The 26,449-nt window shown below is 41.7% G+C and overlaps 2 protein-coding genes across 9 annotated transcripts in view; one reads left to right on the forward strand and one right to left on the reverse strand.

Annotated features, from left to right (window-relative positions):
• MFSD6 (major facilitator superfamily domain containing 6) overlaps positions 1-22,462 on the reverse strand; it is a 46,077-nt gene extending 23,615 nt beyond the window's left edge. For 3 of the 7 annotated variants that reach the window (XM_068196345.1, XM_068196351.1, XM_068196350.1), the window contains exon 1: positions 5,185-5,337. The gene's annotated coding sequence lies outside the window, so the exon portion shown is untranslated. Of the gene's footprint in view, positions 1-2,426; positions 2,449-2,744; positions 2,904-5,184; positions 5,338-11,739; positions 11,795-20,389; positions 20,484-22,314 lie in introns of those variants that run through there. The other 4 variants (XM_068196347.1, XM_068196348.1, XM_068196346.1 and 1 more) reach the window with 4 other exon arrangements.
• A 1,761-nt stretch (positions 22,463-24,223) lies between these two features.
• The window catches only part of HIBCH (3-hydroxyisobutyryl-CoA hydrolase), a 38,544-nt gene continuing 36,318 nt past the window's right edge, over positions 24,224-26,449 (forward strand). The window contains exons 1-3 of one of the 2 annotated variants that reach the window (XM_068196368.1): positions 24,224-24,322; positions 25,183-25,225; positions 26,044-26,184. In XM_068196368.1, the coding sequence (XP_068052469.1) occupies positions 24,291-24,322; positions 25,183-25,225; positions 26,044-26,184 (216 nt within the window). In that variant the 5' untranslated portion in view covers positions 24,224-24,290. Of the gene's footprint in view, positions 24,323-25,182; positions 25,226-25,281; positions 25,394-26,043; positions 26,185-26,449 lie in introns of those variants that run through there. The other variant, XM_068196367.1, reaches the window with a different exon arrangement.

Raw genomic sequence — 26,449 nt, forward strand, 5'->3', positions numbered from 1 at the left:
CGCCATATGGCATTCTTTATTGTTTTGATCACTAGTTTGTTTAGGAGTCAGGTTTTTGAAAGTCATATTAAGCAATGTTTTAAATTCTAAAAATAAATGACTGAAAACAAGAAAATGAACAGAGTAGTATTGTTACTGAAAAAAAAAATCTACAAAACTCTGAACCTATGAGGCTTTCCTTCTGCTGACAAAAGCCCTGTGCCAGTCAGGGATTGAACATGCAGCAAACTAGTCAGATGGAAAAACCAATATACTTCTCAGTGATAAGAGACTAGTTATCTATTGGTTATTTTGACCATTGCCTTCAAATACTGTATCTTTACTTTGCAAACACTTTTCTAATGCACAAGACAATAGGAGGGCAGAAGACAAGCAAAACTGGCAAGTTTAAAAGGAACAATGGAGAACAGGAGTAAGGAAGAAAGGTTCAGAGAGTTAACAGATGGACTTCAGAGTGAATATAAAATTTAACTCATTTGAAGTTGAAGAGAACACAACATTCTGCTGGAGGCCTGTTGAATATAATCAGCTCTGCCAGGACAAAGGAGATCAGAGAGGTTGCAGAGTGGTACCATCCCTCTAAAAACAGGAATAATGCTTCGGAGGTGTTGCCCCCAAACTTAGGGTTCAGAAACACACAATCTAAGATGTAGATTGTAAAGAACTCCTCCAAGAATCCTGAGAAAGGGAAGAAGCGTAGCAAGGGCACAGCACAGCAGCACATGTATATCACAAGACAGCACTTTGGTCCTCCAACTAACAAACGAGCTTTTATCTTGACAGAGGCTCACATTTCCAAACCACTACAGAACTCAGAACTGGGAACCAAGCTGCTGTTTCCTCACCATCCCATCACCCCTACGAGGCTACCCTGACATGCCGATCCCCCCAGCCCGTGATCCACCGTGCCGGGCTGGGAGCGCGCACCCCTCGGCCCCAGCTGCACGGGAAGCGCGGCAGACCCAGCTCTCCCAGACTGGGGATTATTCTGTGAGATCACGCGTTCTCTGAACCTCTTTATGCACAAGTGCATGTGCTTCTCCTCAGATATAAAGAATGTACTTGTTAACCACAAGGCTCTTCTCCCTTCAAGATTTGCACAGATAGGATTTTTTTTAATGTAAGTAGAGACTATTATTTTTTTTGAGTTTCCTGATACAGATTGCTGTCACCTGCTTTAGTATCTATTCCTCTAGCAAGTCAAAATTCACTTTCAAGCCCTTACATCTAGAATATGTTTTTTATCCAGTCATCCCCTGCAAACAGATGCAACTTCCCTGCAGACCTGCACCTTTGAGCAGCTATCTTGGGAATGGAGAAAGAACTATTTGTCCCAAGAAATTCAGTGATGACAGCACAATGGTCATTTTAAGGACTGTAATGAGCCTCTTTGGCAGGTAGGTAGAAAGAGGGTATTCTACATTTAGTTAAGTATCTTCTTGGCATCCTTGCTTTTGTTTCTTAAATCGATCCTCATTTAGTCTGTCTCTCCTAATAATTAACAGGATTTCAAGATCAGAAAGGATAAAAAGCTAATCTACTCAAGACAACCTGACATTACAAGAATAAAAACAAAGAAAACAAAAGAAACAAAGAAAATAATAATACAGTATATTAAAATCTCAGCTCTCTCCTTGGAGTCACTCTTCCCAAAACTTTGGGGAAAAAACCCTGCTTTGAACTGTATCTCAAAAAAAAAAAAAAAAAGTGTCAATTAAGAGATCAGCCTTGGTAGCAAATCCCTAAACCTCTCAGGGAAAATGCCATGGTACTTCCAGAACCAGGCAATAAAACTTCATTTGCAGACCAACAGAAATTTAGATTTGAGGTGAAAGTGTAGTGTAGTTCGAAAATAAAGTTTAATTCAGCATCAATATTCCATTCACTAGGCTTTGAGAATTAAATTATAATTAAAACTCACAAAGCAGAGACTCAAAATCTGGGTTTGGATGTATGTGAATGTTAAAAGACAAACCACCAAAAAGACCCGTGACAGTTCATGAGAAGACAGTGCAAAGGATCAAGAGAGGCTTAATCCATTAAATACCTACCAAAATGACCCACTGTACAAGATTTCTATTTATACAGTCTCAGAAAACATATTCAGAACAGGAATGATCAATTAATCTCTCAAACAACATGCGGGTGTAGGAACAGAGCAGGCCAGCTTGCTGTTTGCATTGTGCAGATAAATCAAAGCCAGCCAGAATGGCATCACATTTTAGTCGACCCCTTCCAGCCTTTCACTGACTAGAAAACTCACTTTGTAGCAAATACATTAAACTCCACATGAAGCTTTCACACAAACATTTCAAAATTCGTTAACAGAAACCACATTTCTTCAAAACACTTTCAGTCACTAACTATTGTTTGATCAAGAACAGGTCTGCTAGAGAAGGAGATTTCAAAACTATACGAAGGCTCACCTCACTCATCCCCCAGCTGGTGAAACTGCCATGAGTGCATCCATCACACAGCTCATGCACACCATCTCCTCCTCAGCCCCCCCGCCCCATCGATCCAAGCTCCAAAACTTTTGGAACAAAAGACTTTCTGCTACGTATCTGTGCAGCAGCTCCAGAAGGAAGCCCTGCATCCAGCAGGCCTACAAGGCACTGCTGCAATAGCCATAAATAATAGACCATGTTTTCCATTTTCAAGCAAGTTTCACCCCTAAGGAGCAGCCTGGCTCTGTCACCTGCATCCATGCCAAAAAGGAGGAGAATGTTATGCAAACAACTTACATCATGACAGAGAAGTGCCCAGACCTCATTCACTCTTGCATCACCAAGAGTTCCCAAGCCTCTCCCAGATAAGCCAACCTCCAGGCGGAGCCCTTGAATGGGCTGTTCCCTGCCAAGCCATCCAGAACAACTCCCACAGGTTGCCCCACCTGCCCCACATCATCCCCTGCTCTCTAAAGGCAGGCAGTTCCTCCTGTGAGGCCCCAGCATAAACACCTGACTCTGAATTTATAAAATCAGAAAGAAGTCACATAGAGTGAATTAACTTGGTGCTGGGCAATGTACTTGTTTCAACTGTAAAGCAAGACACAAGTATTATAACATTAACCAACATAATTATTAGGGTTTCCATGAAAGTGAAACCACCTTGTTCTACAGCATTTCAAACTGCTTTATTTTGTGTTGCTGATATGTACTTATTTAATGTGCTGGGCTATAGGTTTTTCTGCTTCTTCAATATAGATATAAAAACTCTACACACTGGCACATTTAGGCAATTAGATTGGGAGATAACAGTACATCTGAAATATGTCAAAATCAGGTTTATACTAGGTTTCATGCACTTAAGATAGGTCTGAAGTTGCTACAATGGTGCTAGTATTAACATTAAAGTAAAGAACACTATGAATCCTCATCTATTAAAGAAAAAAACATTAAACTCACATCTTAGGACTCCTGCATTCCAATCTTGTTTTCCATTTAATATGTGCACATTAAGATGTCCGAGTAGACTCTACTTGCTAAAGAGCTTGTTTTCAGTTGGTATCAGCCTCCAGTTTTTTTAACCAGTTTTCCAGCTGTCAACTGCCTCCAAGGTTTACACTTGATTAATGATGGTAATTTCCAAGTGTGCTTTCAGCCACAAACCAGGCAAGTGCCCTGGACTCTCCAGGAGCACAGTGCTGCCAGTGCTGGGGAGGGACGCGGGCACGCAGCTGCCCCAGCAAGCCTGGCAGCTGCAGCAGTCCTGGTCTGCTGCAGGACAGCAAGGCCTTCCTGGCCATCCCAGCCTCTGGGACTAACTGCCACATCTGCAGATGGATCATGACAGCAGCACACAATTTCCCACTCCGCTATATAAACTCAGGCCCATTGTACTGTAGCTGAAGATGAATTTTAGGCTGCATTCTAGCTGTGCCCTAGTACCAGCTACGTTACTGATAAATCACAGCTTTCTCCCATTAGCTCCTCATATTGTCAGCTTCTACTCTCATATTCTCACTCCACCTGTCCGATTTTTTTTTTAAGTCTTCTTATGAGTTTTACTGGGTTTATGACTACTACCACAAATAGTACCCTTAAAGGGATGATTGTTTTCTCCTATTCCTTGGTGGGTCATCAGAGAATACAATCAACAAAACAGATGTCACCTTTGTCCACTATTTCTACCCAGTGAAACAAAAACACACACAAAATAATCAAGCTAGAAAACTAGCATTTTGCAATCTTTTTGCTTGGACATTACCAACTAGTGGACAACAAGACCTAGTATATTTTAGTAATGTAATAATGTTTGAAGAAGTTTTTACTGTAATACACCAGTACTAAGTTTATTCAGCTGTTTTCTTCTGTGCTAGTTTATCCAACCAAGTTTATCACTCCTCAACACTGCACATTTTCATTAACACAACATTTAAAAAGACTCTGCTGCTAAAACTTTAGAGCCGCTGAACAAACACGGATTTTAAACTCCCATCTAACTTAGAACATCGCAGGCATCCGTAGCAGCTATGGCACCTTCAGCGCTGACTTCCTAAATAAGTATCTGTTCCTACGCTCGTTCCAATAAACACAGGAGCAACAGACAACCCGCTTACTAAACCCCATGGTATTTCAAGGATGTAAGGGCTCTGGATCCGAGTGACAGCCACACGTAACGCCACGCCTGGATGCTGGCGGCAAGGAGAAGTGCGGGGATGCCTGTGCAGGAGCTCCCGCGGGACACGGCCCGGCCAGCGGCCACCTCCGGGACTACGACTCTGTCACCGGGGAGGGCAGGGGCTATTACATGGCTCGGCCGCAGCACGCTTCAGCCAAGCTGCTGAGCTTCAGGAGCAGCGGGCCGGCACCCCACCGAGGTGGGCACCCACCACAGCGGCCGTAAAGGCTGACACAACCGGTCGACTGCGGGGAGGCGCAGCAGCAAACGCCTCTGGGGAAAAGCTGCGCTGCGGGCCCGCGGGCAGCATCCCCGGCGGCGGCGGGGACGAGGCCCGCCGCCCCGGTGGGAGGGCGCTGGAGCCGGTGCCGGGGCAGACACCGGGGGGGAACGGCCTCCCCAGCCCGGTGGCTCACAGCGGCTCGGCGCGCCACGGCCGGCCCCGGCCGCCCCGCGGAGCAGGTCCCCGCGGAGCGCGGGCAGGGGAGGCGGCGGCGCCCCGCCGGGCGGCCCCGGCTGCCGGCCCGGCCCCCCGCGCACCGCGGGGCCGCGCTGACTCACCTCGCCCGGGGGCGGCTCCGGGGGGGCGCTCGGCCGGGAGCATCGCAGCCCCTTCCCTGCCGCCGCGGCTCCTGCGGGCGGCGGCTCCGCGCACCTCCCGCCCCCCCGGCCGGGCCACGCCGCCGCCGCCGCCGCCGCCGCGCAGGGGCGCTGCGGGGAGGGACGGAGCCGCCCCCCGCCCCGCCGCGGGGGGGCCGCGCACCGCCGGCAACGCCTCCGCGGGCCCCGCGCTGCGGCCCGGCCCGGCCCGGCCCTGCCTTGCGCGGGCACGGCCGAGCCGCTCCCGGGCTGCGTCCGCCTGCCGGGTCCGCGCCTCCGCTGGGCCACGGCAGGGCCTTGGGTTTGAAAACACTGCTTTGGCAGCGTTCCTGGGCCCCGAGAGCCGAATGACATTCACAGCGCTTCCTGCTCCTCACAAGTTCCAAACGCGTATTACAGCATAAAGAATTAATTACCGCAGTGCCTTTCACAGCCACTGGCATCCGCAGTACTGTTTCTAGACTTGCAAACAAATAAAATTACTTAAATGTTTGAAACAACAACAGTATAAACTTACCCCCACACTAATTCCTGAGGCTGAAAAAGGGAGGGAGGGTAACTCCTGAGCAACAGCTGAGTCGTGCTGCAATATCAAAAGGTCAGTGATGTTAAGCTAAAGGGGAATAGTCACGAAGTGAAAGGCCAGCCAGAGATTTGGGGTGTTTATCAGCCCTGAACCGAACAGGAGGTCCTGAAGCTGTTTGAGGATTAAGCTCAAATGATGGTGTTCTTTACACAGGGGTTCACATTGGGCTGTAGTCCAAGCAGGTCGATAAAATGAACAAGCTCCACTGGCCATCTCTGCTAGTGGCACAGCATGGCAGCTTCTGCCCAGGACAGTGACCTGATTGCAGACATCATTAACCGGGATACCACAGAACAAGCACATCACTACTTGCATCTTATTTTGCACCTCCCTTTTCTGAGGGAGGATCCCCCTTTTTTCAAAGAATAAAACATAATTTGCATTATTTTGCCCAAGGGAAGAAATTGAGAGAAAACTACAAGTTTGCATGATTGAGGCAGACAAACAGGAACAGAGGCACGACAGGCATTAGACTCATTTAATTTAGTTCTCACCGAAGTGCGAGGGACTCCAGCTGGTGTGGAAGGCAATGCTCTCTCCAGGTTGTTCCCCTGCCACGGCGACACACCAATGGGGCACGGTCTCTGTAGATGGATGCACCTGCCACTGTGGACAGCGTCCCACTAACATCCTGCCTACCTCTACAGTAAAGGCTTCTCCTGAAGGAGGCAGGAGACAAAAGCTGAATTTCCTAGTGGAGATGACCTGGGGCAGGAGAAGGCTTGTTTATCATCTGTCTCTGGAAGGATTTTCAGAACTCGTCATCTCTGAGAATCTTCCCCATGGCTAATTAACCATAAAGAGAAACCACATCTGAGACCAGGAGTGCAGGCCTCCTGTAATCTTGCAGAATTCAGAGACAGGCAATTATCAGCTCATGCAGTGGGGGTTTTACTACAAAATGGCACTGTAATAAACCAGATCTAAGCTCCAAACAAAATTATTTCATCTTAATGGAGACTAGTCTGGCAAATTACTACAAAAGCTTTTAGGGAGAACATGTAATTCAAATAATTTGCAGTCATTGTTTGTCAACTGAAAAGGAAAAACAGATCTTTGTAGTCACAGACTACATTTACTGAAGTCTTAAAAGCAGTTTTTCACTAATTTCTTCAATGTTGCCCATCACACAAGAAATGTGACCATCCTCTGCAGCCTTGCTTGGAGCTGTGTTTTTCCTTTTCTTGTAGCTGTGTTTTTAAGTACTTGCATTGTCATCATCCCTCTCCCTTCTACTCGGTCTCAGAAGTGCCAGGGTCATTTCCTAAATCTTTTTTTTTAAAAAATGAAATATCTAAATGCTCTTTGAATAGAGGAATCAAGACCAAATACATAATATTTCTTTGTAGGCTGCTGCATAACCTGGTATGTGAACAAGAAGTTATAGCTGAGGACCAGAGAACAGAATATGAGCAATAAAGAGCGATGTACAATGTTTTTATACATATATATAAAAATTGTTTCTTACTGAGTTTAAAAGCCCAATCCATCCCCAGTCGAGTGTGGTCAGGTGAGTATTGCGAAAAGCCTGAGCACAGAACAGCATTATTCCAGCCTGACAAGCTGCTCTAGCCTGGGAAGAACTGAACATAGCAGGGGCTCTGCATGGTTATTTCTTTCAGCCAGGCTGTGTGTAAACAGCTGGATTGCAGCCTGTTACAAATTACTTGCTCAGAGTTTTTTCAGCTATGAAAATGAGGATTAGGAAAAATGGGCAAACTGCTGCACTGCTCACAAACTGTCCTGATGTATCTATCACAAATATTTCTAGTCAAAGCAGTCTTCAGAGAAAAGGAAATGTTGTTTTAAATTACTTGAAGTATAAAGGTTTTTTTAAAAAATAGTTCCTAGTATGAAACAAAGCAAAAAGCTAAGGTGTAAAATACGTTCAAATTATTGAAATATCTTTTTCAAAAACCTCAAGCTCTGAATGACAGTAAAATGGGATATATAAATGTGATATACCAAAAAACAATCTTTTTCTCTTAACTAAGATAATGACACTAATAAATATGTACATGACCACTGGGTATTCTAAAATTCAGAAGTCATACTTTCTAAAATGAATATAAATCACACATAAACATGCCATATAAAAACCTCTGTACTATAAACACACACCTGGGTTAACTTATCCATGCCTTTGTGGGATTTTATTTGAATACATATTTTATAAAGATTTTGATTTGTGTTCCCCATACAACTTTACCATATGTCATGGTGAGAATGCTCGCCAAAAATAGTTACAAATGTTTAATGGCTTAAAAACAAAAGAACCAAATTTAATGTCTAAAAGAAAACACCAAATAAACTGAAAAATTAAAGCAGTTATCTTTTAAAAGTAAAATAAAATTGATTACATATACCTGCTATGACTGCACATAGATAACTTGTAGACTATGAAGATTAATAGTAGACTTTGCTTGAAAAGGACAAGGTGGTGTCAGCCGACTCCTTGATTTGTTCCTTAGGTTAGAGAGGAAAAAAAAGCAAATATGGTTTCTAGGAGCTTACATTTTCATGTCTAGAAAAACGTATTGGTTTCTTTAATAAGCTGGAACTGTACTTTGAAATCAAGAATTTCTGGTTGATATAAAATAGTCTACTGTCCTTATCCAGCTTTTAACTCTGAGCCAAAAAAAAAAAAAAAACCAAAAAACAAACTAATCATTTACATCAGTCAGATTAGAAAGATAAGTTTAAGGTGAGGTTTATGCTGCTAGGACTTGCTCCAGAATACAATGAAGTCAACAGGAAAGCTTTCCTTTCCATGAGACCTTTAATAAAATTTGCATAACATGAAAACTACTTTTTAGAGTCAATCCTTTGGTAGGAGAGGCATTGCATTAAGGCAGCTATGACATTCATTTCTTCCTTTTGTGGAAGTTCTTTATAATACAACAGTTTGTACATATCCCAGGGTAAATCTGGGAAGACTTTAAGTCAGTATGAGGAACGGTGTGACTTTTCCTTACTTCTTCAAAGACTAAAAGCAGTTACATTATCAGTTAGAGAAAAATCCCAACAGAGGAACTGAAAAACAGTCACCAAGTGAATCAGCAAATCAGGCACAGCTGCAGCAATGTTAATGGTAACCAAGAATAAAATATTCACAGCCAGCACGACAACTAGAACAGTGGTCTGTCCGGTTTGGCAGGACAACAAAGTATTCTCTTCCTCTGAATTTTAATCTAACACTTTTAGAAGCATTACATTCATTAGCAAAGGGAGAGCAATGCACAACACCAAAGACAGAAATTGTGCTACTGTGACTATCTTTACTGTGTGTATACACCAACTTTTTCCTACTAGATAGGCCTTTTTTTTCCCTTGAATTCAGATTTGTCTTTGCACAGTGTCTGCTTATACAGTAATGAACATTTCCTCACCTCAAGACCTTTGAGCCAACTGGCAGATATTAAATTTGGTGGGCACAAATATTAAGTTCCTACAACATAGTGTGTTCCTAAACATAGTGCAGAAAAGAAAGGCAAGACAGTGCCCTCCATGGGAGGAAATTCCAGGGCAGGAACTCCACAGTGTCCAGTGCCCATTTGTCCAGTGAATGACACTGTGCCTGAGCAGCAGTGAAGAACTTGGAGGCAGGTAAGGGAATAGAGGAGGGAACTGGAGAAAAAGGAGAGGGAACAGGTGAGACATTTAAAGTGGTGACACAAGGGAGTGCAAGGAATGTGCATTTGTAAAAATACAAACACACAAACCTGTAGGAAATACAGCTTCATTGGTTTTGCTGTCCACAGAATAAATGTTTAAGTTGGGCTGCTGACAACATTGATGGCACGATGAATAGGTGCAAAAACATGATGTCCTTGATCCTGTCATGACCCTCCAGACTGGGAAGTGTGCGAAGCCCTGCTGACCCTGTGGTCCAGGCAGGAGCTAGAGATAATTTATACAATTTATCCACTGAACCTGCAATGAATTCTGCATTGGCCTGTCTTTACACAGAGAACGAAGCTTAACTGGCCAGAGCTTAGAGATGGATCTACTAAGACCCTCTGGGGTCCCCAGTTAAAAAAAAAAAAAAAAAAAAAAAAAAAAAAAAAAAAAATCGAACTTTTAAAAGCTTAGCTCCCACATGCTCGTACATCTTATTCTAAATAAACACCAGAAATGTTAAAATTAAAATGCAAAATGAGTAGGGCAAGCAGTTAAAAATGTGACACATCCTCCTACCTCCTCTGCCCACTATGTCCTTGCACAATGAGTCCTTACTTCTACATGACTTTAGTAAAACAAACGTATGGTTTTTATGCTGCGTTCTGAGCGCACCAAGCACCTCATGTGTTTGATGACTGCAGATATGTGACTAAGGGACAGCAAACTGACCACTTCTCTGATCCCTAGGAACTTCCTTCCTTCTATCCCCGCTGAGAGCAAGGGGTTGAGCAAACACCAGCATTCCAGCAAGAAATTCTTTACTGTTAGTGTCCTCTAAATCCACAAAATAAATGCATAGAGGGTCAGATATCCCTGCTTGCCTAATTACTAGTCAATGACTTGAGGTCAATGGGAATTTGAGTTCTCAGCTTTCAAAAAGAAAAAAAAAAATCTGACAACAGCTTTTAAAGGAAATACCATATCATTGCATGGCAAAATATTCCCTGACCAAAAGAAATTTAAATTGAGGTTCCACATTCTACATATGGAAAGACTACTCAAGAAAATTACTTTTGATTTTATACAGCACTACATATTATTCTCTTTTAATAAAAGGACTAGCTCTCACAATTTATATAGCTTTTAAAAATGGTGATAACCCAGAGCACTTTTCATTTGAACTGGTTTTTTTTTGTTTTAATTAGATGCAAGTGTAGTCATGTAGTCTTATCTCTCTGCTTAAATTCCTATTTTCTCCAATGTGGCTTTGTAAACCTGAACCAAGACTAAGGCATTTTTGTTTAGTACCTGTAAATTTAAGTGACACAAGCAGTGAAATAATCTTTTGTACTGAGGAACACATTGCACCAAATTCAGACCAAGGGTAGCTGCTGATTTCAGAGGCCTCACATCTGAATTTATCTAGAGCTGAATTTGCCTCAGTATAAATAAAAGCAGTAAATGTCACTTTTCATACAGAAGGGGGTCACAGCCAAGCCATCTAGCCTCTTTTCCCAGAAAGCCTACTGATCTTTTTATTCTGTATTTCCTCTCAGGACCTCCAACATAACTGATGGGTTGATTTCTTAATTTCTTGGTTAACAGGAGAACATCCAAGCAGTACTAGTAGTTGAATTTAGTTTCTAGATGAATTTCAAATGGGTCCCTCCCCTCAAGTGTGAAAACAATGGGCAATTTACGGATGCCCTTCTCAAACTCTCGAGATGATATCCTCACTGTAAAGAACAAAGGACCTGAGTACTCAAATCTCAGTAAGAGGATTGCTACAGACTTCAGTTACACTGGGACTCAAAGCAGTATCCCTGATCAAAAGCGATTGTGAAATAAATAGGAACTTTTTTGACAGATTGAAGGACTCAGCTATTGAAAATGTGCTCAGGACAGGTAAACTATATTGCCAGTCATGCCATGGAATAACAACAGCAGATTTAATGCTCTCTGATAATATTAGAGGACAAAGTTACGCATTTTTTTCAATTTTTGTATTCTCTTTTCTGGTTGCAAAGAAAAATCTTTAATAACATCCAAGAAATATTTTAGATGTTTTCTTTTTAGGGCTATAAGTGAGATAAAGTACTTCATGTAAAGGTACAAATTGTTTCATAAATACTGTACACAGCTATTTACTTGTTTCCTACAATATCCCAGTTATCACAATGTATTTAAGACAGCATATTGTAGTATTCTCAGTGGAAAGCTTCAGAATATCTGTTGATTTCAGAGTCTGGAACTGAAGATAAAAATAAGGCAAACAAAATCTCAGAAGATATTAATAGTTACATACTTACCGAGCTCATTAATAAATTCACTAGATTCTTCCACAGCAATGTTTCTTTTCCTAACCTGGAAACAAAATTATTGACAGTAAAAAAACCCCGACATATGTTTAATTTTCAACAGAATGCTAATTTAGGTTTGAAGGACCTGATTCTGCAGTGCGTACTGGCCTAAAGTTCTACTACAACAGCTAGGGACAGACTTCAGGCAAAGACCAGGTGCTACATTAGTGGTTTGTGTTTGGCAAGGATTGAGAGTGGATAGCCTATTTAAACTAGTTGCCATGATATAGCTACTGTGATATAGCCTGGTTTCAGGAAGCAGCTCCTCTTTAAGGCTGAAACATCTTTGAGAAAGTTTGTTCCTTCCATTTAATGTCTTATTTTACCCACAGTTAGCAAAGCATCTTAATCAGTTTTTCTAACAGAATTATATAGTCAAGTATAAGAAAATGGACCTCAGCTATTTGTATATGGCTGGAGGAATAACACCACTCCCAGGTATCAGGTTTCAGTGCAGGACAGCTACTCGTTTTTCTGAAGTCTGTTTGGAAGTGTTGGCAGGATCTAAATGACCTTACAAAGGAATTTCTCAAACAGAAACAAAAGGATATTGAACTGCTTCCCAGTTCTGATTTTTTCACTGCCTTCTAAGACAAGGTCAAGCTTTCAACCATATGCTATGGCACCTCACTAAAGGTGTTATAGAGGCAAAGTGGAAAAAGGGAGCAAACTTGATGAATGCTATCAATTCAGATTGCACAAGTACTGCCAGAAAAACTGTGGTGTAAAAGTTAAACATTCTGATTTAGTGTCTCTACAGTGTATAAAAGAGTAACTGCCTCTAGTGTTTTAGCTTTGCAGCAAAGTGCCTCCTTCTCACGTCATTGGGCTGAGAGCTCGCAGGGACCAGGCTGGACGTGGCTCTCTGCTTGGCACCGTGACCAGAAATGCCACCTAATTCCACCTGGCTGTTCCCCCCTGCTGCACAAAGAGCACGGGTTCCTCTGAAGTGGCTAATAAAGCATTTCAAATGGAGCACTTCTACTCTAGGAGACAGCTGGAATCTCAATCCACCTCTAAATTTTTCAGTGAAGCTTTTACAGTATTTCCATTGTCTTAGTCTCTTGTAGATTACAATCTATTTATAACAGCTCAGCTATTTCTAAACCTCAAGCAGACAGAAAACTGATGCGTCATTGCAAGGATATGCCTTTGAAATGGCTGGGTGGAAAAGAAAAAAAATCCAAAACACAGGAAGGTGACAAAAGTAGAAAAAAATAGTCTTTGTCTATGCAACACTATTAACATTCCTTACCCTTTTTCTGTCATATCTCCTGACTTCCTAAATCAGCACATCAACTATGAATTCTAAGTACCTGTGCTTTTTAAAGTAATTTACTAATTCCTTTTCTTCTTTCCCCTCTCTTCCCCTATAAATAGCTCTATAAATAGTTGAGTAAAGGCCTGGTGCCTGCAGAGTTAGACGATTTTATCTGCTTTTCAGATGTACAACCTAACTCCCTGAGGACTTCTTGTATTGCTACAGCATGCTGTTAAATCTTTGTTACCAGAAGGTTCAAAACTGTCAAAGCACCTATGAGGGAAGAAAAAAAAATTATATGTGCTAATCCAATTGCAAAGTAAGGGATAGTTCTATTTTAGCATAATATATGACTTTATTTTTTTCACACACAGAGAAATTCAGACATGGATTTTGTAAGATTTACAAGGAAAAAAAATCAGGATGTTCTTCTCCTTTCAAAAAGAATATGTTAGTGTTAGAAAGGTTCCAGGAAGGATGCTTAGAAGTTTGGACTGACTTCTCTGCCTGGAACAGCTTAGTATTCTAATATTCACCAGTCAGACAAAGAGGATAATTAGCAGGGATATAGCAGATGTAGAAAGTCCTGAATTGGAGAAGGCAAATTCATTTACTCTTTCTTCTCATACATGGAAAATGAAACATCAAATGATGCTACGAGGAGACCTGCCCAAAGCTTGCCAAGATACTAAAGGATACTAAAGGTTTGTCAAATGCCAGCAAAGGAACATGCACAGAAGAGAAATCCCCAGGTTACTGGATTTTTTGTTTCCAAGACCTGTAATTTTCTGGGGAACAACTAAAAGGTACTAGAATAACAATAAATTAATAGTTCTCCAAAATTTTGTATCACAATTTATTTCCCATTCAGTTTTTCAAAATATCTTACATTCTCATAATGAAATGTTTCAAGGTTTTGCAGCAACCTTTGGGCCACAGGTAGTTTCATGAGCCCTGCAGTTCCCTGGGCCACCATGTAGTAAATATCACCAATCCTCATACTTTGCCTTAAAAATTGTTTACAGATGTACTGAGTTGGGGAAGAATTTTTCCTATTCCAGAATGGCAGAGCCATTCTTATTTATGTAAAGTAGCAGCATTTCCTATCTGAGTGACAGAAGGAGAAGCCAGAGCAAGCTATCAGCAGCTGGCCCCTCCTTGTCATCAGCTGTATCTAAGTAAAAGTAGTCAAATGTTCCTCGTGTCTTCCATAGCCTTGGCCACTGATAGCAGGAACAGCAGGGAATGTTAAGGAAAGCGTAAGGTCTCAGTTTCTTTCTTTGTAGTATGTGTGCTGAATAACATAACTACAGAGAGTGCAAATGCCATCAGCTCTGAACTGTAGGGGGGTTTTGTTGTTCATGTTGAAGTGGAATAAAAAAGTTAAACAATTAAACTAAACACTATGGAGTACAATTGTGAATCAGCCCTCCTGATGCCTAAAAACCTTTCAGACAGCACTCTCACAAGTAAGACTTCTAATCTTGAAAATTCTTCAGTAAACTGTGTTATTTATAGTTTTCATTGGCAAAAATGAAAATGTGGATAGACACAAATGTACATGACACATAGGCTGTCTGTCTACCTTGTATGTTTCACTTCCTAAATTAGTAACTTAAGCATAAACTAGCATTCCAAACAGCACTACTGGAAAATAATCTCAAATACTTCAAACTGCAATATATTTTAAATTTTGGTCCAACAGCACCAAATTTCAAGTGAACACAGTATCACTAAAATAGAACGCAGTAATTAGTTTACAAAACCTGTCTTATCTTACTCATCTTTATGAGCTAAACAGAACTGGTAAACCTTTGGACTTGAGCAGGGTGGGGGTGATCCTGCAACAACAGTGGCTCAACAAATATATACACAGTTCATACAGAGAAGGTGCAAGAGGAGGAAATGGATATTGGAAGGTTGGTTACTAATTAACCCAGGCCTATTAGGGAAAGGGAGACAGAAATTGAACAAAATTAGTTTCAATGTAGCTATTTCCTGAGCTAAAGCTCTTTAGAAACACATCTGAACTATAGTTTTTTCTGAGATAAGTATACAGTACTCACATTCTACATATTAGATAGGTGTGAAAGATTCTAACAGATCTGCAAAGAATTCCTCCTCTTGGAAGAGTGAAGGTTACACACTGGGGGTCACTGCAGTCAAGTTTCTGGGTGCTGAAGTCACGTCTCAAAGGGAGAATGTTTTCCTTCACCTCCCAGAATGATGACACATACACCGGAGAGAACTGCTCTCGTTGTCACTCTGCAGTGACAGTGTCACAACCTGTTGTTGCAGTCATTCTGTGGTGAGTAATTATGGTACCTACAAGTACTATGACTGATTACTGTGAATAACTAACAAAAGCAAATGAGTCCCTGGGAAACAGACAGATGATTACAAATACCCTACAACCACCTGAAATGACATACTGGAGAACATGATGGAGTGTGGGGCTTTTTACTTCTGTAAATACAAACGCTAAGCTTTTTTCTTTACTTAAAAAGTAAAGAAGGTGGGAAATCCTTAGGTGGGAAATTTCCTCAGAAGAAAAGATAAATTGAGAGACTACTGTGGAAAGGAGTGTGGCTGAGCGAGCACATTTTAGCACATGGAGGATTTGTTTGTCCTGTGCTAAAAAAACAGGGTCATTAACTTCTGTAGAACTGGGTAACAGGTGGCAGAGTTACAGGCTCATGTGAAGCCATGGTCAAATTATTTGCTTGGAAAGAAAGCAAATCTTACATCCCTTGTAACATAGACCCTTTAAAATATCAGTTTATAACAGTTCACAGAACAGTTTTCTTTAAGATATAACTGGAAAATATATTCCATGTGTTGAATTAAAGCAACGCAGAAATTCAAAGGATCTGAACTTTCTTCCTCTGGATGTCATAATCCTGGGTCATTGTGCTATGTGGCTTTTTACTGATACATGCACTGCAAACATACAGATAAAGTATATCTATGTTTTAGCTCACTAATAGGAGCAATGACAAGATGCCATTTGTTATCACCAGTGTATGGTGTCCTACTGTGTCAACTAAAAGGTTAATGTTGATATTACAATGAAACAGATGACTTTCTTTACTTCACAGAAGTGAGAATTAAAATAGAAGAGTGAAAAAGCAACAAAGTCATTTCTCATTGCCTGTTTCTTCAGACTATTTGAAATATGCTGAAAATTGTATGTTGCTGTTGTAATTGAGGTGACAGAGAGCTGTACCTGCAAAATTCAGCTGTCTCTTACTAGGAAGGTAACTGGTCAATGGGGAATATTCCGAAAGGCTCACAAAAGCTAAGGGATGCTAGTGGTGACACAGGAAAGGAAATGCACAGTTCAAATGTGTTTCATGATTCTCCTGCTCAGTCACAGGGAAAAAAATTCCGTTAACATTTCAAATTGAAAATGGATTTCTCTCTTTTTTTTAACATAAAGTCTCTGCTTTCTTATGAAATTATTTAAATTTACCATAAAACAAAGGATGTTTTGTCTTAGTGCTGGCCAGAACTTCCTCTTCTTTATGTTTTAGGCTACAAATGCCAATAAAATCACTTTTCAAAGGTCTTACATTTACAGAATAATGTGTCTCGGAGTTATTCTACATGGTGCAACTTCTCCTAGGCAGAAGCACAGCCTTTAATTACCTGCTGGTCCCAGACTGAAACCCTGCTGTTAACTCCTGCAGTTAAATGTACAATAAAGCACCTTCTCACTCCTAGAGCCTGAGGAAGTGCTCTTAGCAACAGCTCTATGAGGGAGTGCCTGCATTTTTCTTGGCAGACAGAGGTGTGTCAAAGTATGACTCAATCGCCTTGAGTTCCATGTTGTTTCTGAAATAATGATCTCTATTCCCATGCTGAGCGGTTAGCAGCATGAGCCTCTGCTCCAGCCTGCTATTGCAGAGACACAGAGTGATGGACTGTCTGGGTCTGGACAGGAGAACCAGTGGCACCATGAAATCCATGGAGCAGATGCAAGATTGAGATTACAGAGAGGAGCTAATGTGACTAGAAATCATGTATTTCCTTTGGAACAATTTAAATCTATGCTGTGCCCTGCCACAGCTGCCACTGCCTTTCTTCACTGAGCACTACATCCCTAGGGAAGTATATCCACTCAGTAAGTGCTCAAGAAACCAAGCACTCTGTCCCCGTCACTGCCATTGCACGTTTGTTCATGATCCAGGGTGGCCATATTTCTTTCTTGAAAGAAAACCCAAAAAAAACCCCAACTAAAACAAACAGTTCTGATTTGCTACACATCCTTCTGCCAGGTTAATCATTATACACAGAGCTTATAAACTGAATTGCATTAAAACTCATGATTACCCCATATTGGACACTAATAATTTATACTTTGAACAGAATATATCTGCAGCAGTGAGTGATAGACACTTATTTAATAGCTTAAAGGTCTCTGTTTATTCTACTGGCCTATTTTTTCCCTCATTATTAAGTTTTTCTACTCTGCTCTGCTGTTCTTTGCATCATTTGTGGCATTAAGTGAGATATCTTTCCCTAGGCCATGTTCAAGTCATTATTTCACAGTCTTCACTGTACTCCAGGATGAAATAAAACAAAGAAATTTTGAAAAATATTCTTAATATTGACTTTTAAAACAAAACGTAGATATTTTCAAGTGAAAATAATACTTGCGTGAGGTGCCAGACTAGAAAGGTTTGAATACACATCCATTTAATAAGATACTGTCAGTCACACTGTCAGCCAAGCTGCACTGCTGAAGAGCCTCACTTTAATTTAGAGTAACAGATTCCTCAAATAAACATCTGAGGTGCTCAATTCCCTGGTCTGCCAGAAAGCTACTAATTTACACCAAATGCTTTTGTGTTTAATTCACTGTGATTCTGATGGAGACAAAATAGGTAACTAGTCATTCACTAGTTATTCACTTCTCATTCCCTGAGAAGGAAGCAGATTGTTCAAGTCCAAAGCGTGTGACATTCTAGCTGAACAACAGACAAAACAGGGAGGCCAAGAGGAATCTTACATACACAACTGAGCTCCTAAAATAGATTTTTAATGATTCTAAATGTTTGGGTGATTTTTCCCTTTTTTTTTTTTTTTTTCTACTGCTTCTTGAGTAATATAATTCGACCACAACAGATAGATCATACAAGAAAAATTTCAGGCTAATGGTAGTTGGCCAGATAAGCCTGATGTACATTCATTGGTATAAAAGGTATGAAAAGTACTACCTCCAAAGTTAACTGAACCAATGCTAAATATGAGGTAGAATTACAAGCAAGCCAACAGGGCTTCAGAATGCTACTGACAAAGGAATTGCTGCACTGTTGTAAAGTAAATGAGTCAAGTGACATGAAATTAATATTTGGAATATTGTTCCTCCTCAGGCTGGTTATGTAATTCCAGTAGATTATAATTATGAGCTACATAAGATTCAGTGGAAGGTTAGAAGGATATATTTAAAATAGTATTCACCAATCATAAATAAGACTTTTAGAACACCAGGATAATTAGTTCTATTAAGGTTACATCTCCATTGATAGGGCTCTACCTCTTGCTAGCACAAGTCCATCAGCTGATCTGTTGTGTCACATAGAAATGTGTTAATTAGGCTTATTCATAACTTCCTTTGTTTCTCAGCCTAAAAGTTATGCCTACATTTGCCTTCCAACACTAAGGTAAAATTTTCAGAGCTACAGGAGATAGGCTGTGGAGGAAGGCACTGAAGTCAGTGAGCCCCGTTCCCAGGCTTGAGGCTTCTACTCACTAGGAGAAAATTACATGTCCGGTACAATTTTTTTTTGAGGTATCTCCAGTACTTTCAGAGTCGAATTCATTATTTGGCTGTTACTGTTATTGTCAATCATTAAAGACCACATCCTGATATAAGATTCTGCATCAGTAACATATATAGAAGTTCTGATGCTGGTGAGAAATCTAGTCAAAACAAATGCATGGGTAGAGTTTTGGCTTGAGAAGAATGGGTGCAGCTTAATCGTGTGAGGACAATGCTGAGGAGGATTATATATTGTAAAATCTGTATTTCAGATAGCTTAGTCAAACCAAGCCAGAAACTCACAGCTGTTGAGGACCCTTGGTTCTTGGAGTCTTAAGACATTCCTTAAGAAACAGCACTACCACTTTGCACTCTATACCAGTGTATAGTTCCTTACTAGTTCCACTGCTATTTCATGTAATACAAGCAAAGCACCTTAAATAACAACCAGTTAACACAAATAAGCTTGATTTTAATTTCCGATAGAAGCACACCGAGTAAATCTTGAATTAACTGATATTCTGGGACAGTGCTATTTCAAGAGGTCCAACAGGGACAGTATTTTGAAATACAGACCCACATGGTGTGAAAACCACATGCCTTTTTCTCTTCCTACATACAGGCAGCTCTGACTCTCACAGAATCAAGCACACACATTGAGAGCAGAACAGCAGACGTGATGACACAACGAGATGCAATACAGATATCATTTCCTAACAGGCTCCTGAAGTCTGGAAGGCAAGCTTCCCTGCCATCACTTGCTTCATTCCCTGCTTCATCCTTTCCAGACCTGGGAGACTCAAGAACTAATCATACAGCCAGAGAGACCCTCAGCAGTGAGAAATCTTTGGGGTATTTTTTTGGTCCACTAGAAGTTAACTGTCCTACCAAGAAAAAATGCACTTTCCTCTAGCCCCATTCCCACACACACTCCCTACAGCTATTTCCACCCACGCTACAGCTCTTTTTAACTGTGTTTAAAAAGCTGAGAGCGAGAGAAATGCGCTGCTGCTGCTGGTGCTCCTCCTCCTCAGGTGGGCGGGTTGGTAGCTGGTCAGTTTTCTGCACCATTTCTCATTGCTAAATGCGTGGGAGGCTGAGAGCAGAAAGGGAAGGAAGCGGTCCTCTTAGGAAGGGAGGCGTATCGAGGAGAGTGGGAAGCAAATAGCCCCTTCCCACCTGCACATGTGCAATTATATGCAATTGAAAAACTAACACAATAGATCTGCAAGCAGAGCTTTCCAAGCTGCAGTCCTAAAAGGTATCAAACAGCTTGGGTCTCAAAGCCAAAGTCGGGGGTGACCAGATCTCTGGGAAGACAGCATTTTTCACCCACGGAGAACAGGCTCGTGGGGAGAAAAAGGAGGAGGGAAGAGGGCGTTCCTTACAGTTATGGCTTTGTACGTAGGTGGAGGGTGGTTCGGGGAGAGGAGTGACAGATTGCTCGTGGCAGCAGGGAAGAAAGATGTAGGAGGGTGTTTGCCCAGGGTCCCGTCTCACCCAGGGGGTTCTGGCAGGGTGGCTGCAGCACGAGTGCTATGCTGAGCCGGGGTGGTGGGAGGAGAGGAACTCACTGCTGGATGGACCTCGCTTGGATCCTCTCTCGTCCTCTCATCAACACGGCAGCATCTGCAGCAGCACACAGCCACTCCCACACTCTCCCCGGTGCTCTCCGAGGCCAAAAGAAAATGAAAACTACTTCGCTCACACAGTTTCATTGTGGATTTGCTTTCAGCCTTTTCCAAACACTTTCTAGTTCCCCGCTGATAAGATGCAAATTAACGAGTGAAGGAAAAAAAAAAAAAAGGATAAATAAAAGTTGATTTCCCCCCCCACCCAACACACTTTCTTGTGACGGGAGAAATTCACTACGGCATGCCATTAGCTGTATGTCCTCGTCCCAAAGCTGTGATTTCAGATGTTGTATGAATGCATTAGCTGAAAGGTATCTGACCAAAAGCCCCAGGGAAGGCAGGCTGTTCACATGAGAAGACTCAGGTTACAGACAAAAGCAAATATTTGTTTCTCCACATTATATAGGTGTTTCAAGCCTGCTCTGGGTTGACCTGTCGTTAGAGAGTGAAGAAACAGATCTGTTTTCTGCTTTTTTTAAGTCAACTTCTGCTCTCAGTGATGTCCCTGGAAGACTCTACTGCAGACCTGAGCCTTTACCCAAGCTGGCACGAGGAAATTTCAACCTGCGTCACCTGTTTTCAAGGGCTGTCATCTGAGTCTGGACTGAGAAATAACAATGTGAGGATTGTTTGTCAGCACAGTAATAACCAGTTAGCAGGCATGAACTGGAAATTTTCCCATTCTGTTCCTCAACCTTCACAGACTCATTTTCCCTTAACCTTCAGAGGCTGTAAGGATGCACTTACTACCCACACATACAGAAATGAGATGCCAGCTGTTAGACCAGCAGAGGAAAAGATTGAATTTACAGCAAACCTGGAAACAGCAGCATGGGACATGATGAAGTACTTGTACCATTTATTCTTGGTCAGCTACTCTGGGAGCTATCAGAGGCAAGTGTGAAGCACAAATTAATGGTTAACTAGGGTTGTCCAGGTGGCACACAGAATGCAGCTGAGCTGCTCTTGGAATCCTCCTTGAGAGCAAGAGCTCCCACAGTCTAAAGTTATATATTTTTCTGGAAAAGAAACAAAAAAAGAAAAAAAAACCCACACAAAAAAACCCCAAAACCAAAAAAGCCCCCAAACCAGAAACAAAACCTGAAAACATCTGCTCAACTCCAAAGACCTCCTACAGTCTGCAACTTTCTCTTTTCAAACCTGCTGAAGGCGCTGCCAGGAAACTTCTCCAGGGGGAGGAATTACAACCTGTTTATCCTTCTGGCTATTGCACTTAAACACTCTCAGTTCCTAGCTTGGTCCAGTATTGTGCAGTCCTCTTTGCCAATAGTAAAATAATCCATAAGCTCCCAGGTTAAAGGTCATCTCATTCTGCTTATTCCCAGGCAACTCCATTATTTTCACTCTTTCCCCACCACCTACTTAGAAAAGTCATCATTTACTTTTTAGAAAGCATTTTCACTTTGATTTTCCACTCTGAAAAAAATGGAGTGTGCAGGAGGACTACTGAAAAATAGGATGATATCTGAGTTGCTTTTTGGACAGGATTGCAGTCAGCTAAATGGCTGTGAAAAACCAGCAATTTTCTAACACTTATGAATCCTCTGCCCCTAAAAAAACTGTAGGTAAATTGAAGCCATCAACAGCAGGTTTAAAAATGAAGCCTCAAGGAAGATGGCTCTTACCACCCCTTCTTCTTAAAAACTACTTAAAAAAAAAAAAAAGAAGGGAAAGACTTTAAAGAAAACATTAAATATAAATTCAACGTCAGCACTGTGGAGAGAAATCAGTAGTTGTTTCAAGGCAAGGCTTGTTGCTACTTAATTGTTTACAAAGGAGTAGGCCCACTTGTGTCCTAAATCAGACATAACAGCTGGAAGACTACGAAGGGTTTACACCATTACTTACACTGAGGACGGGAGGAGAACAGATCAAAATCAGCATAAGTAAAAAATGAATCAGATCACCAGCTTCTATTCCGGACCCCCAGAAACAGACATCCCTTATAATCATGTCCTGATCACAGCCTTGCCCATGTGCAGGTGGAATTTGTTAGGAGATCTCCCGGGCTTTCAAACAACCTCCACCTGCTCTTACCCAAGGTTAGCTTCCACACACCCATTTCTTCATTTTCACAACAACGCTAACAAAGAGATTATCCCACAGAAAAGTTCTTTTCATATTTGTCTGTGAAACGTAGAGACTTTTAGTCACAGGAAATGAGAAACAAAAATGTTACCTGCTTATCAAACCCTCTAATTAGTAATGCCTGGATGAGGGCTGTAGAGTTATCCTCAAAGATAATTGTTCAAATAATTCTCTAAGTCAGGGTTCAGGCTTGCCAGCTGTCATAATTTGGTGTCATTTAGCCTGGTTTAGATTTAATTGCATGACACTTGATATAATGCAGCATATAGGGCTGTCTGCACACTAAATGACACCAATAAACTGCATCATTGATATGACCTTTAGGTGCAAGTTTGACTAGTCAGGATCACCTAATGAATTCTTGCAATTAATTAGTTTGCAGTAGACAGTCTCTCAGTGCTTGCAAAACCACCTCATGTCCTGTTCCCAGTTATTTTTTGTTCACATTGTACAAGACTGAAAACTGAGACTGCCTTAATACTGAAATGTTCTGGGGTTTTTTTTTTTTTTTTTTTTTTTTTTTTTTTTTTTTTGGTGCCTATTTAATTTGATTAAAATTTTTACAACTAGATTTAACATACTGTGAGAGTCACTGCAACGGAAATGCCAACAGAGATGACGCTGATATAAGCAGGAGCTGAATAATTTTAGAAATAAAGAACAAGGTTGCCCTCTGGAGACTTCTCTAGAAGTGCTTCTGAGAGCTAGGACCTTATTTTCCTTCCAGCAAAATAAATTCGCTAAAAGGTTTTAAGATTTTTTTTTCTTTTAAATTCAAATGTGAGTCAAGGCAGCTGATGCTAAGAACTTGTTACACCAAGACATGATGAAGCTACAGTTCAACCTAATGCACTGTATTGTCATTTACTCCGTGGTTCATCGCATCTTTTCAATGTCTCATGTTGCTATGTGTCAGCCTAAAACAACAGTCATGGAATGGTCTTAGTTCCTGAAATCAAAGTGAATTTTGTATTATTGACTCCTAGCGTGAAAAATTCTCAAGTGCCTTAATATTTTTGTTAAAGGCAATTTTCACAGCCGCAACTTCTGAGTCTATTTATGCCGAATGCCCAGGCTGTATTTCAGCTCACCGCTGTCTGTAGCTACTGTTGGGTCAGTAACCGTGCTTGTTCCTAATGTAAATGTAAATACGTGTTCTCCATGTATTTACCTTCACGGATAAGCAGTTCTTGGAGGGATGTTACACTAGAGCGGCTCCTTCATCCCACCTCGCCCGCTGACCGTGTGTCAGTAGCTGCGAGGGCACTACAGGTGTGTCTGGTGTTTCAGGTGCAAAGGGTGAAGAGAAGGGGGAGGGAGGTCAGGAATTAAGAAACCAGTCTTACTGCTGAAAATAATAAACAGCCTGAATGCAGCTCCGGCTCTGAAGGCAGTTTGGCAATGCGAGCTTTCCCCACCTTCAGCAGCAAGCACCGCTGCTGATGTTACTGCTACACGCGGCATTACCCGCTTCACCGGAACAGCAGCTGCATCACCAGATGGCCTCACACCACCCGGCCTTATCCAGGACGGGGAGCAGCACCCTTTGCCTGCCCAGGGTAAGGAATCTGCCTCGGTTACTGCAAAGGGGCTGTTCGTGGGGGCGAGCGGGCGGCCGCCCCTCATGAGCCGGCCCCGGCGGCGGTGGCGGAGCCGCCGCTGCCCCTCGGAGCGCCGCGCATGCGCCCCGCGCTGTGCCGCGCCGCGGAGCCGGTGAGGGAGCGGTGCCGCCATGGCGGCCCGGGCGCTGCGGCCGCTGCCCAGGTAACGGGGGCCGCCCTGAGGGGCTGAAGCGGCGGGGAGCGAGGGGAGCGGCGGCCGAGCCGGCCGGGGATCGCAGCCCCGCAGCTGCTGCGACTTATAGCTTGGGCCTAGATCAGCCAGGCCTTCACTAACTTTCACCTTCAAAAACAAGCGTGCGATTAAAAAGCAGCGTAGTGTACGGCGGCGCTAACATGTACTATGGAGCTGCCTGGGTTTGTGCGCTGAAGTAGCTGAAAGGTGAAGTTTCTCACTCCTGCTCTGATGCGTGGCCAGCACAGCCTTCCTTAGTGGCCATTAATAAATTACAGCCTCACTGCTCAGGGGGAGTGGCGTGGTCACGAAGTTTGACAGCCTGGGTCTCTCCTGTCACCCACAAAAGCACAAGCACTGTGCGAGCTCTTACACAAACCCTGTGTAAATGTACGTGAAACGTGTACACACGAGGGCAGGTTTGTCATGGAAGCTTTTGGAAATAGACGAAGGTTTCGACAAGGCTTTTTTTTTTTTTAATGTCAACATTTAAACGTGCCCGCAAAAAGGCTGTAAATCTTTAAAAGACACAGTGTGTCAGTCGTATCCCCAACCCCTCTGCCCTGGTATTTTCAGGTTCTCCTAACTTGATACATTAGTAGCTGATATTGGTATCTGCTATTTATTTGCTGAGCTGGTAAGCAAAAATTTTTGAACTGTTTCAATAACAAAAATTTGCCCTAATCTAATTGATTCTTATAAGGAGAATGTAAAACAGTTTTGTTCCCAAATTTTTCTGCCACTGCTTTGCTTAACCCAGCAGTCAGATATTCGGGGAATCCTGTGGCTGATTTCTGGTTTTAGCTGGTTTTTTACTGCTTCTTTTTCAGGCTGAGGGCATTCAGCAGACTGCAAGTAATATTACAACATTTGGTAAGGACAGCATCATGTTTGACTGAGTTGGAAGCTTTCAGGACTCCTTAACTCCCCTGAGACACACAGCACATGCAACTTCTAATGTGTCTGTACACAGAGGTTCTGAACACTGTCATTTATTGCTCAGGCTTAGTATTGCCCACATCTTTGAACACTTTGTTACAGGTGTCTATTATACTGTAAATTAAAGCTTGATTGTTTTGGCTTTGCTTTATAGATATTTCTTTACTTTATAGATAGTTTCTCTGTTATCTTCCGTAAATTTGTTAAATATATAACTGTGAGTGTAAAAATGGTTCAGGGGATTTGTTTTCTACTGTTAAAAGTTACTTAAAGGCAAAGCAGGGTGTACATTTGGGTTTGCAGTGTCAAACTACTAGTAAGGATATATGGAACTGTCATTGTTCTAATTGTTGCAAGTATTTTCAGAATATCAGTTTTAAGGAACCGTGGATTTGTGTTTTATTAGTAGGGTGGGGAATTTTTTGTTTGATTTTTTTTGTTTGTGTTTGTGTGTTTCTTTTGTAAATTTTATTTAACTGAACTCAGAATGTTGTTGTAAAACAATGCATGGTCCAAAAACTTGTCTGAGGTATATTACTCTGAAGGACTCAAAGTAGTTTCCAAAGAACTGTTTAGGAAATGCAAATAGAAGTACAGTGGAAAAACTTAGCATACAATTCCAGAATGCATGTTTTGTGATCCTAGATGGTGTGTTTTTTGAGAATATATTTCCATAAACACTTTTGTAAATATGTTACTCAAGTTACCTAACTGATGACATTTGCTTTATTTATTTGTTTTTGCATGCACAGAAAATGTCTCAGCAGACAGATTCAGCAGCAGAAGTGTTGTTGGAAAAGAAAGGAGCTGCAGGAATAATAACTTTGAATAGACCCAAGGCTCTCAATGCACTAAATCTGTCTATGATCCAACAAATTTATCCTCAAATAAAGGTTAGTAACTCTACTTCTACCCATCCACTATACATGTTATTTGAAATCAATTTTAAAATGCAGTTAGACACTTCTTAGTGTACTGATTTAAAGGATGAAAGTTTGTATGAGTACAGTGAGCTCAGATTTATAGCATGGGGAAAACCAGGCAGTTTCAAGCAAGTTAGGAAGAGGAGACACATCAAAGAACAAGCTATCAGACAGAGTTAAATTTATTATCTCCATAGGTAAATGCACATCCATGTTAATATCAGCACTGAATTAA

The sequence above is a fragment of the Anomalospiza imberbis genome, chromosome 7, assembly GCF_031753505.1.
Source record: "Anomalospiza imberbis isolate Cuckoo-Finch-1a 21T00152 chromosome 7, ASM3175350v1, whole genome shotgun sequence".
NCBI classification, from domain to species: Eukaryota; Metazoa; Chordata; class Aves; order Passeriformes; family Viduidae; genus Anomalospiza; species Anomalospiza imberbis.